General features: G+C 40.4%; 1 protein-coding gene across 1 annotated transcript in view; it reads left to right on the top strand.

Annotated features, from left to right (window-relative positions):
• Positions 1-15,496, top strand: part of GLP2R (glucagon like peptide 2 receptor) — a 38,601-nt gene that overhangs the window by 8,208 nt on the left and 14,897 nt on the right. The window contains exons 2-7 of the mRNA XM_071573574.1: positions 2,346-2,439; positions 5,312-5,416; positions 6,892-7,013; positions 9,107-9,213; positions 10,530-10,686; positions 11,892-12,051. Of these exons, the coding sequence (XP_071429675.1) occupies positions 2,346-2,439; positions 5,312-5,416; positions 6,892-7,013; positions 9,107-9,213; positions 10,530-10,686; positions 11,892-12,051 (745 nt within the window). The remainder of the gene's footprint in view (positions 1-2,345; positions 2,440-5,311; positions 5,417-6,891; positions 7,014-9,106; positions 9,214-10,529; positions 10,687-11,891; positions 12,052-15,496) is intronic.

Here is a 15,496-nt window from a genome sequence, read left to right as displayed (position 1 = left end):
CCCTTGTCCACCCTGAAGGTGCTGTGTGATTGCACTCAGGATGAACTGCTCCATAACCCTGCCAGGCACAGAGGTCAGGCTGACAGGCCTGGAGTTGCCAGGGTCCTGCTTGCAGCCCTTTTTGTGGATTGGGGTGACATTGGCCAACCTCCAATCATCTGGGACCTCCCCAGAGAGCCAGGACTGTTGGAAGATGATGGAGAGCGGTTTGGCAAGCTCTTCTGCCAGCTCCCTCATCACCCTGGGATGGATCCCATCTGGTCCCATAGACTTGTTAGGATCCAGCTGGCTCAGTAAGTCGGTCACTATTTCCTCCTGGAATACAGGAGGAGTATTCAGCTCCCTCTCCCTGTCCACCAGCTCCAGAGGCCAGTTGTCTTGAGGGCCATCTGTCTTACTGGTGAAAACTGAAGCAAAGTAGGTGTTAAGTACCTCAGCCTTCTCCTCATCTTCCTTAACTATATTTCCCTCCAAGTCCAACAGAGAATGGAGGTTTTCCTTGCCCCTCTTTTTGTTATTAATGTATTTATAAAAGGACTTTTTGTTATCCCTAACTGAAATAGCCAAATTTACTTCAAATTCCACTTTTCTTTCCCTAATTTTTTTCCTGCATGACCTAGCCCTATCTGTAAATTCTTCATAAGTAGCCAGCCCTTTTTTCCATAGTCTGTAAACTTTCTTTTTATCCCTGATTTCTTTCAGAATCTCCCTATTTAACCAAGCCAGCTGTTCTTCCCCTCCAGCTGGCCTTTCGGCACACTGGTATAGCCTGTTGCTGTGCATTCAAAATCTCCCTCTTAAAACATGTCCATCCCTCCTGGACCCCCTTACCTTTAAGGGTTGTTTCCCAGGGTATGCTCTGAATCAGTTTTTTGAATAGGCCAAAATCTGCTCTCCGAAAGTCCAAGGTAGAGGTTTTAATGGTGACTCTCCTTACATCCCTGAGGACTGAAAATTCTCTTATTTCATGGTCACTGTCCCCCAAGCGGCCTCCAACCACTACATCATCTACCAGCCCCTCTCTGTTTGTAAACAGTAGGTCTAGCAGGGCCTTACCCCTGGTAGGCTCATTTACCAGTTGATGAAGGAAATTGTCCTCTATACACTCCAGGAACCTCCTTGACTGCCTCTTCTCTGCAGTATGAAGCTCCCAGCAGATATCTGGCAGGTTAAAGTCACCCACAAAAACAAGGGCTGGAGATTTTGAGACATCTGCCAGCTGCTTGTAGAATAATTCATCTCCTTCATCATCCTGGTTGGGCGGTGTGTAACAGACACCCACAAGGGTGTCAGCCTTGTTGGCCTTCCCCCTGATTCTGGCCCACAGGCACTCAACCTTGTCACTGCTGATCTCAACTTCAACAGAGTCAAGAGACTCTCTAACATATAAAGCCACCCCTCCACCTCTCCTTCCCTGCCTGTCTTTTCTGAAGAGCTTGTAGTCCCCCATAGCAGCACTCCAGTCATGTGATTCATCCCACCACGTTTCTGTGACAGCAACTATGTCATAGTTTTCCTGCTGCACTGTGGCTTCCAGCTCCTCTTGTTTGTTTCCCACACTGCGTGCATTGGTGTACATGCACTTCAGCTGGGCCATTAATTTTACTCTCAACTCGGGCTCTATGCCCTTAGGCCTATCTCTGGAGAGCCCAGTTGCCGTCCCTTCCCCCTTCAAACCTAGTTTAAAGCCCTCCTAACTAACCCTGCCAACTTATGGGCTACAGTTCTTTTGCCCTTCCTAGATAGATGAAGCCCATCTGCTTTGACGAGACTGGGCAACACAGAGTTTGCGCCATGATCAAAAAACCCAAAATTTTGATGATAGCACCATCCCCTAAGCCACCATGTCTGTGTGGATCTTCTTTTAAAAGGGACTTTACAGAAGTTGAAAGAATTTTGTGGTAATATAGCACCATGGAAATACATTTCTTGCTTGGGCAAACACAGCAACTGAAGAAATTTCATTAGTAGAGTGATGAGGCCCTGGCACAGGGTGCCCAGAGGAGCTGTGGCTGCTCCATCCCTGGAAGTGTCCAAGGCCAGGTTGGATGGGGCATGGAGCAACCTGGTCTAGAGGAAGGTCACGCTCTGTCCATGGTAGATGGGTGGAACTAGGTGGTCTTTAATCTCCCTTCTAATGCAAAACTTTCTGCGTTTCTGTGATTCTATGATTCCTGGAGAAGGAATGTCTGTCTTTACCTCCCTTTTTATCTACCACTCCTCCATTGTTGTCTCTGTCATCTCTTCTCCTCTCCTTTGAAATATCTTATAATGGAAAGAAACTTGCCATTAAAGACCACAAGGTTCTAACTGATTTTCCTCATGTACAGTATTTTCATTCTCAGGCCAAAGGATCTCTGCTAGAAAAGACCACTACTGAATGGAATAAATATAAACAGGAATGCTTGAAAATGCTACAGGAATCAACTATAGGTACCGGTAAGGAATTAAACAGCACAATAAAGAAATGTGTTAAGTAAAATTGATGAATATGCAAATATTCTTTTGCTTGCTTTGTAGCAGTGTGTTTCTGTTCCTATGTTCTAAATGTAGAACAATCAGCTGTAATGATCATGTAAACATGCAATCAGAAAATGAATGGCTCCCTTCTTCCTGAAACATATTATCTTCCTATATGTAAAACCAGAACATACAGAGCAAGGAACTACTGAACAGCTGGTGACACTGTGTTGTGGCACTGAGTGCCTGGTCCGGAGGTATGTGCTAGCCATTTTTGGTAAGAACATGGCAAGATCAGTTTTCACTTCTGTTTCAGCCTGAAGGAACTAAAACCGAATTCCTGGAAACTATGCTAACCCTCCGGGAAAAGAATATGCCTCCTATTTCTATACTTTGAAAACTGAGCTATGGCAAACAAGGACTCAGAATACTTGGGGCACAACAGAGCCTGTTTTCTGCCTGGTCAAGGCTGCTGAGGAGCTGCTGCCTTCTCACAGGACTGCTTGTGCATTGTGGGACACAGCCATTAGATAATCAGCTGAGATACAGAACCAGATTTCCCCATGTTTGCTTGACACAAACATTAGCTTTATGTCCCTTGTTCATTCTCCTGTCTCTACGGCTTTTGGATTCTTGGATAAAGAGCAGCACAGCTGCAGAGAACATCTTGTCCTGAATCCACATCTCACACCTTTTGTTGAGTGCTCAAAGTTTTATGGTGTTTGGGGAAAGGGGATTTTATAATCTGTCATTATTTCACTCCTAAGCGTATGAACTCTGCTCAGCTAGGTATTTGTCTTCAGGCAAAGATAACATGGGGTTTGTTGGAATAGTTGGAGAAGTCCCAGAAGCAGCGGGAGAGAGGTGACTGCAGCTCACCAAGGAAAGATTAAAAGTGAATCTGGCTATAAGCAGGTATTGAAACCACCCTCACTAAAGTTGTTGGTGACTTCAAACTGGGAGGTGAGGGGGACATGTCAGAAGTCAGAGCCATCAGTGGAAAATAAGAGAGAAAACACAGAAAGGACAGAGAAAGAAGCTTCCATAAGTTACACGCTATGTGACTACAACCAAAAAGGCAAGAAAGTTATGAGAACTGCAGAGGGGAAAGGTGTTTTTTTCTGGAAGGTAAGGGAAGCAAAGCACAGATCACCTCAGCCAGTACACCGTTAGGGCGACTTAAAACTAATGCTGACACGAAAGAGCAGCAGTAGTGAGCAGCTAGAGATCAATGTCTAGTGGTGAATTTGGTGTGCAGAAACCCTCAGCATGATGCAAAAGAAGAGTGTATTTTGCTGGGAAGACAGAGAATGGTGGCTTTGGTGGCAATTAGAACTAAACCAGATGACCCTGGCAAGATATTAGAGGGAAGCACTTTGTAGTAGGTGAGGAAGAATACTACAGGGACTCAGAATTCCAGTTTTCATGAAATCCAAAAAAAAAATAAATAAAAAGGTATTTTTCTCCTGGCAGCCTACGCCTACCCAATCCATACTTGAACAAACATTGGTCAGAAACTGGGGAAAGGAACAATAAAAATGCAGCTGTAAGTGTTAACAGCTACACAGGTAATAAAATAGGTGGTGCCACAGATGTTTGACCTCAAAGGTAGAATGCAATTAATAAGAACACATATTTTATCAGAAGCACCCCAAAAAGATGCTGGCGAGATAGCACACAGCTATCTTTGTTGCTCCCTGTATTCTTCTTCCCACATAAGTTCCTCAAAATATCACTAAGCATTATGGAAAACAAAGCAGGATATACTCTTCTAGCTTATGATAGGCAAACCCATCAAAGTTAAGAGATAAGAACTTGAGCATACCCCAAAAAGAAAGACAGAAACTAACCAAGACACTGGGGTAACCATTATTGCCTTTTATTTTCTGTTACTGTCACCAGATTTCACAGCCTCAATTCTGCATTATCAAATCTTTTATCTTAACCTTAAGTCCTGTGAGTGATAAAATACCCGTGAATCTTAAAACTGAATTAGTCTAAATGATATAACCTCTGATAATATCTCTGGTAATAAAAGATATTTCCCAAAGACTAAGAAAAGTCCCTGTGATAAGCTGGCAGAGGTCTGAGCTATCAACAGTTGTCACAGGGGTTGGGAAAGGTGAAATATCTTCCATTTACCAGTCTGTTGCATATGCCAAAACCAATAAGGGATAGTGTGACTGGAATCTGACTGGTACATTTGTACCACAGAGGCCTCAGGATTGTAATCCTGTGAAGTCACAAACTAGTAGAACTTCTTGAGCTGGAAGGGACCCAAAAGGATCATCCAGTCCAACTTCTGGCCCTGCACAGGACATACCGACAGTCCCAGCATGTGCCTGAGAGCATTGTCCAAACACTCTTGGAGCTCTGGCAGCCTTGGGGCTGAGACCACTGCCTTGGGGAGCCTGTTCAGTGCCCAAACACCCTCTGGAGGGAGAATCTTTTCCTGATATCCAATCTAAACCTCCCCAACACAGCACCAGTTGGTGCCTCAGGTCCTGTCACTGGTCACTGAGAGCAGAGATCAGTGCTGCCCCTCCACTGCCCCTTGTGAGGAAGCCAGAGACCACAGTGAGTTCTGACCTCAGGCTCTTCACGATTTTGTGCAATACTCCTATCTTCTGGTAAAGCATGTTAAACCTGTGGCTGTTGTGTGGATCCAAGGAAGGAGGGCAGTAGATGTTTCTGCCCTGTGCAAGAGAGCATTGCACAGGGAATGCACAACATTTATCTGCTACGTATTTTTCCTCTGGAGTAGCTTACAGCTTACCCAGAACAGCACACAATGGTTTCCATGATTGTCTGGACAACTTCTTGTAAAACTTCTTTTTGCTTTTCTCCCCAGGAATACATTGCAATGGGACATTCGATCAGTTTGTTTGCTGGCCTTACTCACCCCCAGGCAATGTCTCTGTTCCTTGTCCTTCATATTTGCCATGGTTGGAAAATGGTAATGTGAAAGTGGTAACTTTTCTTGAAATTTGTGCTGGGAATTCATCTAAAGGACAGGTGGTGCTTGCCTACCTTGTCCCAGTGTCCTCTGAAGTGTCTGAGTGCTCCTTGCCTCAACTCTTTTTACCCCTTTTGTGCACTGAGGAACAAAATCCTTGTTGATGTTTATTTGGTTTTTTCTCCATTTGTGCTTGCCATATTTCCATATTGTCTGCTATAAAGCAATATTTGCAAAGTCATTTAACTGTATTGGCAGAATTTATTGACAGCAACAGATTTGGGGTTCAGCTTCTGAGGTCCCCACTGACCCCCAGACATGAAGGTCTCTCCCAGAAAACTGTAAGTGTCAAACCAAGCAGCAGTCCAAACAGTAAGCTCGCTAGTAGGATAGAGCACACCAATGGCAAGCGGTGTGGTGAATAAACAAGTTTGCAAGCAGCATTTTCCTGGAGGGAGTGGAGCAGGGAGGCTGTTAGGAAAGGAAAAACATCTTTGGGAGCAAAATTGTTGAAGAGCAAATAACATTCCCTTTCTCCTAAATTCTTACCATCACAGACCAGCATTTCTGAATCCTGCTACACAGCCTTACTTACCTGCATTTCTAGTACCACTTGGAGACACCCATTCTGCCAGAGCTTTTTAACCTAAGGGAGACTACTGCAGGCTGTTTATCCCAGTTTTCTCCAGCTCACACCACACATAGTTTGTTCTTTAATATCATTTGTCCTTTTTTATCCTAATAAGCAGAAAGAGACCAAGATTCTATCTAGTCTCCCAAACAACTGCTTCTGCCAATAATTTAGAAAAAATTTGCTCTTCATAATAAACTTAAAAACATCTTCCTTCCATGGAACAGAGACTCTTTTTTCCCTTTATCAGTCTGAATTTCTACAAAAACTAGGACAATGGCATGATAGCCAAGAAAGATTCATCAGTTCACTCCAGGTGCTGAAGGGGCCCCATAGCACAGAAATGAAACACCAGCCTGCAACAGCTGCCATTACAGAGAAAGATAATTACCTAACAAAATTCTCCTACAATTTTGACTGCATACTCTGGGGACAGAATGACCTGTATTTGAGGGAGCTTAGGAGCCTAATCAAGAAAAATTAATGAAGTGAGAACTAGGTTTTTGGTGTGTGGGTTTTTTGTTTTGCTTTTTGATTTTTTGGGGGTTTTTTTGTTTGCTTGTTAGGTTTTTGGTTTTTTTTAATATAGTAACTATGTGAGATTTTTTTGTAAAAACCAGGTACAATCTGGGAATTTATTTCTGCTAGATTACATTCCTTCTTTGTCCTATGTACATATGGAAAATACATTGTCAAAGACAAAAGAAAAGTGGGGTTTATTCCTTTTTTGAACAGGAATGGTGTAGTGTCTATTGCGGTGGTAAAAGGGAGAAATCTTTCAAACGTGTATGAAATATGAAATCTTTATTTTGACCTTTCAAACTAAACCTCTGTTTACTTTCAGGAAGTGTAGGACATGTATACAGAGTCTGCTTGGATGAAGGGATTTGGCAAACAAAGGAAAATTCCACAGACATTTGGCGGGACAGTTCAGAATGTTCTGAGAAAAATCATTTCAAAAAAAAAGTAAGCATGTTTTATATTATGGTTAAATACTTTAATCTTCTTACTCCCTTCGTGAGTAACCAATGCAACATTTATACTGCATACCGGCAACGGATGTTCAGATTTCACTTAAATTACCAAATGGAAAGCTATTAGAAGAGGAAGAGAAAATATCAAGGAAGGAAATTCCTGCTTTAGATGCCACTACTTATTTTCTGTTCAGAGTTCAGTGTTCACGTATGTTGATTTTCCCTAATAAAATAGAAAAAATCTGCAACTTGTCAATCAAGTAACTTAAATTCAAAGCATCCCAGCATCTCCACAAATCACAGTAGTCTATCAAGGTCAGAAAACTTCCCTCCTGAGTTCTTCAGCATTTAATGAGCCTTTTACATTTAATGAGTCATTAATTGGTCATTTCAAGTTTAGCTGGTCAGAGGTTGGAGGTTTCTCCCTAATGCTAATGCCATCCATCCTGTATTTCCCATATTGTGTCAGCCCAAGGGCTGGACTTTGTCAACAGAGGGGAAACTTCTTTTGCCATGAAGTGCAGCTTAGTGGATGTCAAAATTAGGTCTCTTAGGTGAACACTATTACTGTTATTTTTTACTTTTTAATATGTTATTGGGTAAGTGCTGTTTACTTTAACATTGCTTTATTGATCAGTTATGAAACACTATTATCTCAGTATCTCCACACACTAGTAAGTTTTTAATAAGCTCTTCATATAGTGAGTACGTGAATTCCTAAAATTTCAGTTTATTTATAAAAATATGATAAATATTTGTAAGTACTGAGAGTTTGTTGGCCGTTCTGGATCAAAATTTGTGTCTGGGAGACACATTATTTCATCTTGTGTGACAGCAGACAATTTCTTTGAAAAGCTTTAACCAGCTTTCCTATAAACACTAAATGTGTTTTCCAACCTGTTTGTTGTACATAATGGAAAGTCCCAAGATGTTAGAAATAACATAGATCTACCATCTGCGCACATCAGAGGAATCAGCTTGGTTCCATTTGCTTTGGTGTTGCAAAATTTACATAGCCAAATGATAATTCAGGTTTTTTATAGTGTTCTTGCCAAGATGATAACTCAGCCGTATTACAGGGTTCTTGCCTGTTTGAATGTTTCCATGGAGCAGAGTGACTGATGGCTGGGAATTCACACTGCTCTCCCTTGTCATTTTTACCCTCTTTGAGAGGCATAGCTTTCAAGCATAAAATGGTTAGAGACAACTACTAGCAGTAAGACTGCTAAAATCCCTGGTGCTGAGTAGAAAAAGAGCAAATTCACTGAGACAAAAACACAGGTTCCAAGAAAATTGCTACAGGCCAGATATGGATTATGACAGTCACATATCTCACATTCCCTCCACAGAGAAGCTTTCCTCGAGCTAGAAAAGGAGTATGAATAGTTGAGAGATAGGCATAAGCAGCTAAAACCGAAAAACTTAGCAAAAAGAAACGTTAAATGAAGCAATTTGGAAGGAAATTTGTGCAGGGACAGGAGCTGGACTTCAGTAATCCTTGTGGGTACTTTTCAGCTCAGGATATTCTATGATAATCTATGAGTGTGAGTGCTTCCCTTCCTTCTTCTGAGGTCTTATTTGTCATTCAAAGACATTCTATACAGCTCCAATTTAATAATTTTTACATTTTCTTTGAACTCAAGGCTGAAGTCAGTCTATTCCAATATCTGTAGGCAGAGCTAATTCTCAAAACTGTACAGACACAACTGATCTGTAACTGTGTCTCCAGGGCACACACACACACATTTGTGTGTGCAGGTTGAGTGAGTTGATCTCTGCAGCTGTTAACTCACCAGGACCTATTTGGTGCTTGGAAAAAATTCAGTGATTAGCTGTGAATCAGACTAGGAATGGTGTTTGTGCAGGAGAAATCTGAAATGAGTCTGAGAGTGCCTTTGAATTTAAAAAAGATAATGGCTACAAATATCTCTGTCATACACTGATTTCACAAGGCAGTGCAGAGAGCAGGCATCAGAACCCTCCCCTGGCTCCTTAAACTCAGAGAAGGTGAACTTGAAAGTCTCTGAGCTGTGTTTGTGCACTGCCCACCTGCCTATATAACACATTTTTCTTCTTTGTTCCTAGGAAGAAGAACATAAACTACTTACCACATTACAGCTGTTATACACTATAGGATATTACTTTTCTCTCATCTCACTTGTATTAGCTCTGCTTATACTTTCTTTACTCAGGTTAGTACGAATTTACATGCATTTGTTGAATACAGACCCCTGTGCCCATATTCTTCTTTTTAGGTAATTGAATTTATTACTTAGATTCCAATGTTCTGGTGTTTCCAGGTATGCTGTACCTAAAGGGACTACAAAAAAGTTGTGGAGAGACTTTGGATAAGGGCATGGAGTGACAGGACAAGGGGGAATGACCTTAACATGAGGAGGGTAAATTTAGATTTGATATTAGGGAGAATACTGTGATGCCCTGGCACAAGTTGCCCAGAGAAACTGTGGCTGCCTTATTCCTGGAAGTGTCCAAGGCCAGGTTGGACAGGGCTTGGAGCAATGTGGTCTAGTGAAAAGTGTCCCTGCCTACGACGGGGGGTGGAAGGAGGTGGGTTTTACAGTCCCTTCCAACACAAGCTGTGCTGGTTTAAAGGTAAACCAGCAGGAGAAACGAACCTCAACATAAAAGAGATTATAAGTCAGAGTTACAATTTCATAAAAATAATACACTAAATCCAAGGACACAAAGAGAAATTGGTTTTAACCCACAAAACCCCAAAGTATAACCCAGCTCCCTGGGGCACAAACACAATGGTCTTTGTTGGCCCCCGTGCTGAGCCCCATGTGGTTCCCCTGAGTCCAAAGCACCTGTTGGTGCAGATGACTGTGGCAGTCTGGTCAAGAGTGGTGGTCTCCTCCTATTGAAGTTCTGGTCTACCTCTGGATCCAATATGTTGCACCAGAAGTCCCCAAATCCCAATATTATATACCCTCAGGTTCAGGTGGGACTTCCCAGTCCCTCCCCCAGGGCAGGGAGTTCCACAATGGGTGATCTGACTCTGTGAGTCGGGGGTATTTTTGGAATATTTGATGGCCCATAAGCAGACATGACCCCTCAGGTGGGTGTGGAGGTGCTAACAACTTCCTGGAGGGGAGTTATCACAGGTCCTCTCTCCCAGGCTTCTTTCCCAGCCAGCTCCCAGCCTGAGGGATCTGGTGTGCCCTGGGCAGCTGCTGCAAATGGTGCAATGTTAACAGTTTATGGGAAATGACATAGAGGGTTTAGAATACACAGCTTTGGTCACACCCACACAGGGATAAACTGGTCTCAGCTGCTGAACTAGGACACAAACCATTCTGGGATTCTATGTAAATAACTTGTATGTTCCTAATAAGCAATACAAAAGCAAATCCTAAGCAAAATCCATTCATGGCAACAATATGAATAACAACAGTATTTTCCTGGGTTTTTTTGTTGATTTTTAAAATTTTATTTCTGCAAATTAAATATCTTCCAGAGGATTTATACGTTATTTTTTCTCCCACAGAAAACTTCACTGCACAAGAAACTACATCCATATGAATTTATTTGTGTCTTTTATCTTACGTGCCACAGCAGTTCTTATAAAAGACTCTGTATACTACAATATTTACTCAAAAAGACCAAGTGATGAAACTGGATGGATATTATACCTCAATCCAGAGGTAATGTGTTATTGCATAGCTAATAGTAAATGAGTGCTGCTAATGGTCATAACAGTTACAAGTTTTGGAAATTTGTCCCACAGTATAAGTTCTGATGTTTGTTAATTGAACCTTGGATGTTGAAATTTTGCTGATAAAAATTGGGGTAATCAAGACAAAAACCTGACTGGACAAACTGTAATAAATTGATTTTATATGAGGGTTCTTAGAGAAAGAACATACTCATCCATTGTTGTTTAGAAACAGTCACCTAAGAAAAACAACTCACACCTGTAGCTTTCAGCAAGAAATCTCAGTATTTATTTGGCACTTATTTAACACTATATTTATTCATTCTTGCTATACATAGCATAAAACAGTGCACAGAGGTCTTGGTTTTCTGACAATAGTATCTGTCATGGTTTAGTAATGGGATTCCTCGGTTTGGTGTTCACTGAAACACCACGTACCACTCGCTCACTCCCCCACCCTCCCCTGTGGCAGGATGTAGAGGAGAACTGGAGACACAAAAGGTAGAGATCATGGGTTGGCAAATGATTCACAGGGATCATTCACCACGTGGAACTGGCACCACCTGACTGCTCACCTGGTAAACAGGAAAGATGTGGCTGCCCTGTGCAGGGCTGAGGTGGGATTGAGTAATCTGGGTGCCCTGCTGTACATCTTCTGGCTGCTGCACAATTAACCCTGCCCTGGTAAGAACTAGGACAGTGTCAAACAATGTATTTCTTCGCTGTGAGGGTGGAGAGGCCCTGGCACAGGTTTTCAAAAGAAGCTGTGGCTGACCCATCCCTGGCCAGGTTTGACAGGGCTTGGAGCAACCTGATCTAGTGGAAGATGTCCCCGCCCATTGAGGGGAGGTAGAACTGTATGATCTTTAATGTCCCTTAGAACATTCTGTGATTCTGTGATTTTCTGTGAAACAGCCCTAAGAGAGAGAAAAAAGTATAAAGGCTATTCTGTATTAGAAAAAAGTATTAATTTTCTTACATTTGTTTAGAAAATGGAATAACAACATCTCTTTTGCAACCACTGTGAATAAATGATACTTGTATGATGTTGTAGGAATAGAGTTTGCCCAACAAGCAAAATGACCTGCAAGATGTTAATGGCAACTATTATTTTAATAGCTCATCAATATAAATGCTGATATGCAGATCATGACACCTGTATTTACAATGATTCCTGATCTCTTATTCCTACAGATTGTAATCATTTGCAGGACTGCCCAGTTTTTCATGCATTACTTTGTTGGGGCAAATTACTTTTGGCTATTAATAGAAGGAATTTATCTGCATACATTATTGATAACTGTGGTACTCTCTGAAAGACGACTGCTACAGACATATATTGTGATAGGATGGGGTAAGTCCACAACTGCTTCCAAGTACTTGATTATGTGATGCTTTGTTGAGTCAGTGGAGGATATTTTGCAATGAAGAAAAATAACTCTGTCAGTTTTGAAGCCAGTGATTGTAAATAAAGTATGTCAGTGGTGGTACATTTGCTGTAGCTCAGCTTGACCTGCTCATACAGAAATTAGTGTAATTGTTTCATAAGAAAATATGAGCATGGTAGGCAAAACAAGAAGAAATTTGACTGTAGTTGACTGTATAGTTTTTCATCACTTAATATTATGGTACTATCCAAAAAAATTCATTTACTTCCTCTATATTAGAGGACATCCATAACAAAAGTGTCAAAACATTAGCAATTTTCTTTTAAATGTTACCCTTCCCAGCTCACCTGAAAGTTCTCAGGTATGCTCTAGGTCCAAGGAAAATCTGAAACACTGCAAGAGTCATGCCTTGTATTTCAGCCATTTTTCATTAAATAAAGACAATATTAAGTAAGTTACAAGCATTTAAATAATTTTGTGTATCCCGTGTCATATAATCTGACAATTTTTCTTTTTTTGCTTACTCAATGAGTGTAATTCTGTATGTTGCCTGGAAAAAGGAGAAAATCAAGGTTTCCCAATTACAAATAATCATCTAAAAGCCACCTGTACAACTTGCTGGCCTTTGAAAAATTAAAATTATTTAAAAATGTCCTCTTAAGCAGAATGTAAGTTTGTTGCAAGAGCTATTGAATCAAATCTAGTAGTGTGAGCTAAGAAGTAGGACAAAAAGGTTGGTCATAAGAAGTTCTGACTGAAAAACTTCTATTAATATATGGTTTTAAAAGATGGTTTACTGTCACCACATCTTTGTCTATTGAACTGTGTTGTCAAGTGTAAAACTGTGTGTCCAGGACTGTGGGAATGCAGTGTACAGCCCACTTCAAAAAAGGAGAAGTCATTTTTAAAAAGAATTTTATTAAGGTTGACAATTATGTAGTTGTAATTAAACTATTTAATATTTACTGTGCTGTACTGCTTGCTAAAATTATCTAATGAGTAGAGGTCTGATTTTAAAGAGGTGTTTAAACTCAAATGTGAATTGATAAAGTTGAAATTATTGAAATTATAATAATTAAGTTGGAATGCTATAACATTTATATATTTAAAGGAATTTTTTGGTTATTGTTATTGAGGCTGTGGCAATCTCTCTGTAACTTTGGCAGTTGTTCACCTCATTTAGTTTTAGTTGTCTAAAAGCTGTACTGAGTTGCTTTGTAATAATCACAGGGAACGAAATCAGGTCATTTTACTACTCTGACATCTACCTTATCTCTTGGATTTTAAAATGGAATTTGGGTAGCATCTAAATTAAGCAACTGCACAAATACCTAGGGTTAAGTGAATTTGAGATAAGGCCATTCTTTATGCTCTTCTAATAACTGTAATTCATTTATTAATAAAGAACCATTGTAGAAAAATGCCAGTGCTTAAGGCAAGATTTGAAACAGAAGTTCAGCATCTAAATAACCACACAATCTAAATAACCTGAGCATAACAGTTTCAAAATCATGCAGTAAAGCCCTCTTGAAGTACATAAGATGGTTTTGCTCTAAATTAACTATCTGGCCTGAAAGAATAGTGACCTGATAAACAACCCATAAGCCTTAGTTCTCTCTTACAGAAATGGCTTGTGTTTACTACTACTGATAAGATTAAAAGGTACCTGACATGTCTGTTGGAGTGTTTGAACCAGTTTTGAACACACACAAGGTAGTATTGTAAGTATTTGTTCTGGAGATGTCAGTAGAATTGGTTACTTGATTTTGTGCATTGTGTGATCTTGTTATTGCAGCTGATCCCGTCAGATCTTGGAAGCTCAGCAGGGTCAGCCCCGGTTAGTACTTGGATGGGAGACCTCCTGGCAATACCAGGTGCTGTAGGTTCTGGTCCTGAGAACTTCCCTGTCACCGTCCAAGCTCGCTCGGCCGTGGCAGATGAACCTTAGGAGTAAAGGGTGGGGCCAGCTATGTACATGCTGTGCCTCACCTAAAAAATCCACTGTGCAGGCTCGAAGGACACACCCACATGGGTAGAGCCCTTATCAAGTCCTCGTTCGCGAAGCCTGGCCATACAATATACGAATCTTCTTGTTGGAGACCAATAAAAGAGTCTTTAGTCCCAGCAATTTTGGCAGCGACACATTCAATTTGGAGCATTAAAGCCATTAGTTGCATGTGAATATAGAACTCATAGTTGATATTAAGTCAATTTTTCCTTTTGTTAATAACTAGAACACATATGCTCTTTTCTCCTTGTTTTACAGTTTTAAATCCAAAATAAGGGTTTATTTATCTGCCTGTAATAATAGAAGAGCTCTAACAGACTGTTCAGCACCTCATACCTCTTAGTTCTTTAAAGATCAGGTGAAAACTAACTTATCTCCAGAAATAAAGAAATTCAGGTTGTATTAGAAGCGAAGGAGTTCTGAGGCCCAGATGGCAAATGCAGAACCCTTGCTACTGAGCACAATTACAACAATTGAATAAAGTGGACAAGTTGAGAGGACAGAAGGAGGATTAGACAGAGGTGTTTGCAATGGGAGCACACACTTCTTCAGTAATATCAGTCCATGCATACAGAGCAAGTGCTGCGACCTTGCAAAAAAATTAAAACAAAAAGGCTGATCTATTGATTAAATCAAAATTATTTCATTGTATATCATAACCTGATATTTTGGCATCAGATCAGAAAGGAACTCCAGGAGAAATCATTGCTTTTTATTGAGGAAGCATGTACAATAGAGAAGGGCAGATTTTACTGCATAATTGGAAAAAATTGATTTTTTTCTTTCATGCTTCAAACAGAAGGACTGATCTTCAAGTAAAGTTGAAGTTTGACTTAATCAAGTTAACATAGTAAACAATTTGATGAAAATTGCTGTTTAACCCCTGTGATGAAGAGATAAGGAAAGCCAAAGCAAAACGATTATTAATCATTTAGAACATAGGTCCTCAAAGTTAATACCTGATACTCAAAGGAATTTCTTCCAGGTTTCAAGGCAGATGTAAAATTTGACATATGAAATCTTTTTTCACCAAATCCACTCACGTATTTAAGCTGAAAAGGACATCTACATCTATGACACTATATTACAGCTCAGATTTGGGTGCCAAATCTAAGTAGATATTGAGCCATCTTTGTGGAGGATAATGTTTTGTAAGGACAAATATTAAACAGAAACAGGAATATTCAAATATTGCATTTTGGTACCTGGACAGAAATTTTTTTGTTAAAATTGCCTCAGAAAATTGGTCTAGTCACAAAACAGGTATAGTTTTTCACAGTAAAATACATTTTTTCAGATAAAATACATTCCTGTATCCCTTTCTGCACAGTCAAGAGTCACATGTTCCAGACCAACTTTCATAGGTTTACTGGGAAACCAAGTAGGTAATATTAAAAAAAACC

The sequence above is a fragment of the Pithys albifrons genome, chromosome 19, assembly GCF_047495875.1.
Source record: "Pithys albifrons albifrons isolate INPA30051 chromosome 19, PitAlb_v1, whole genome shotgun sequence".
NCBI classification, from domain to species: Eukaryota; Metazoa; Chordata; class Aves; order Passeriformes; family Thamnophilidae; genus Pithys; species Pithys albifrons.
The sequence above is the reverse complement of the archived record's forward strand: the minus strand, read 5'-3'. Positions and strand labels throughout refer to the sequence as shown.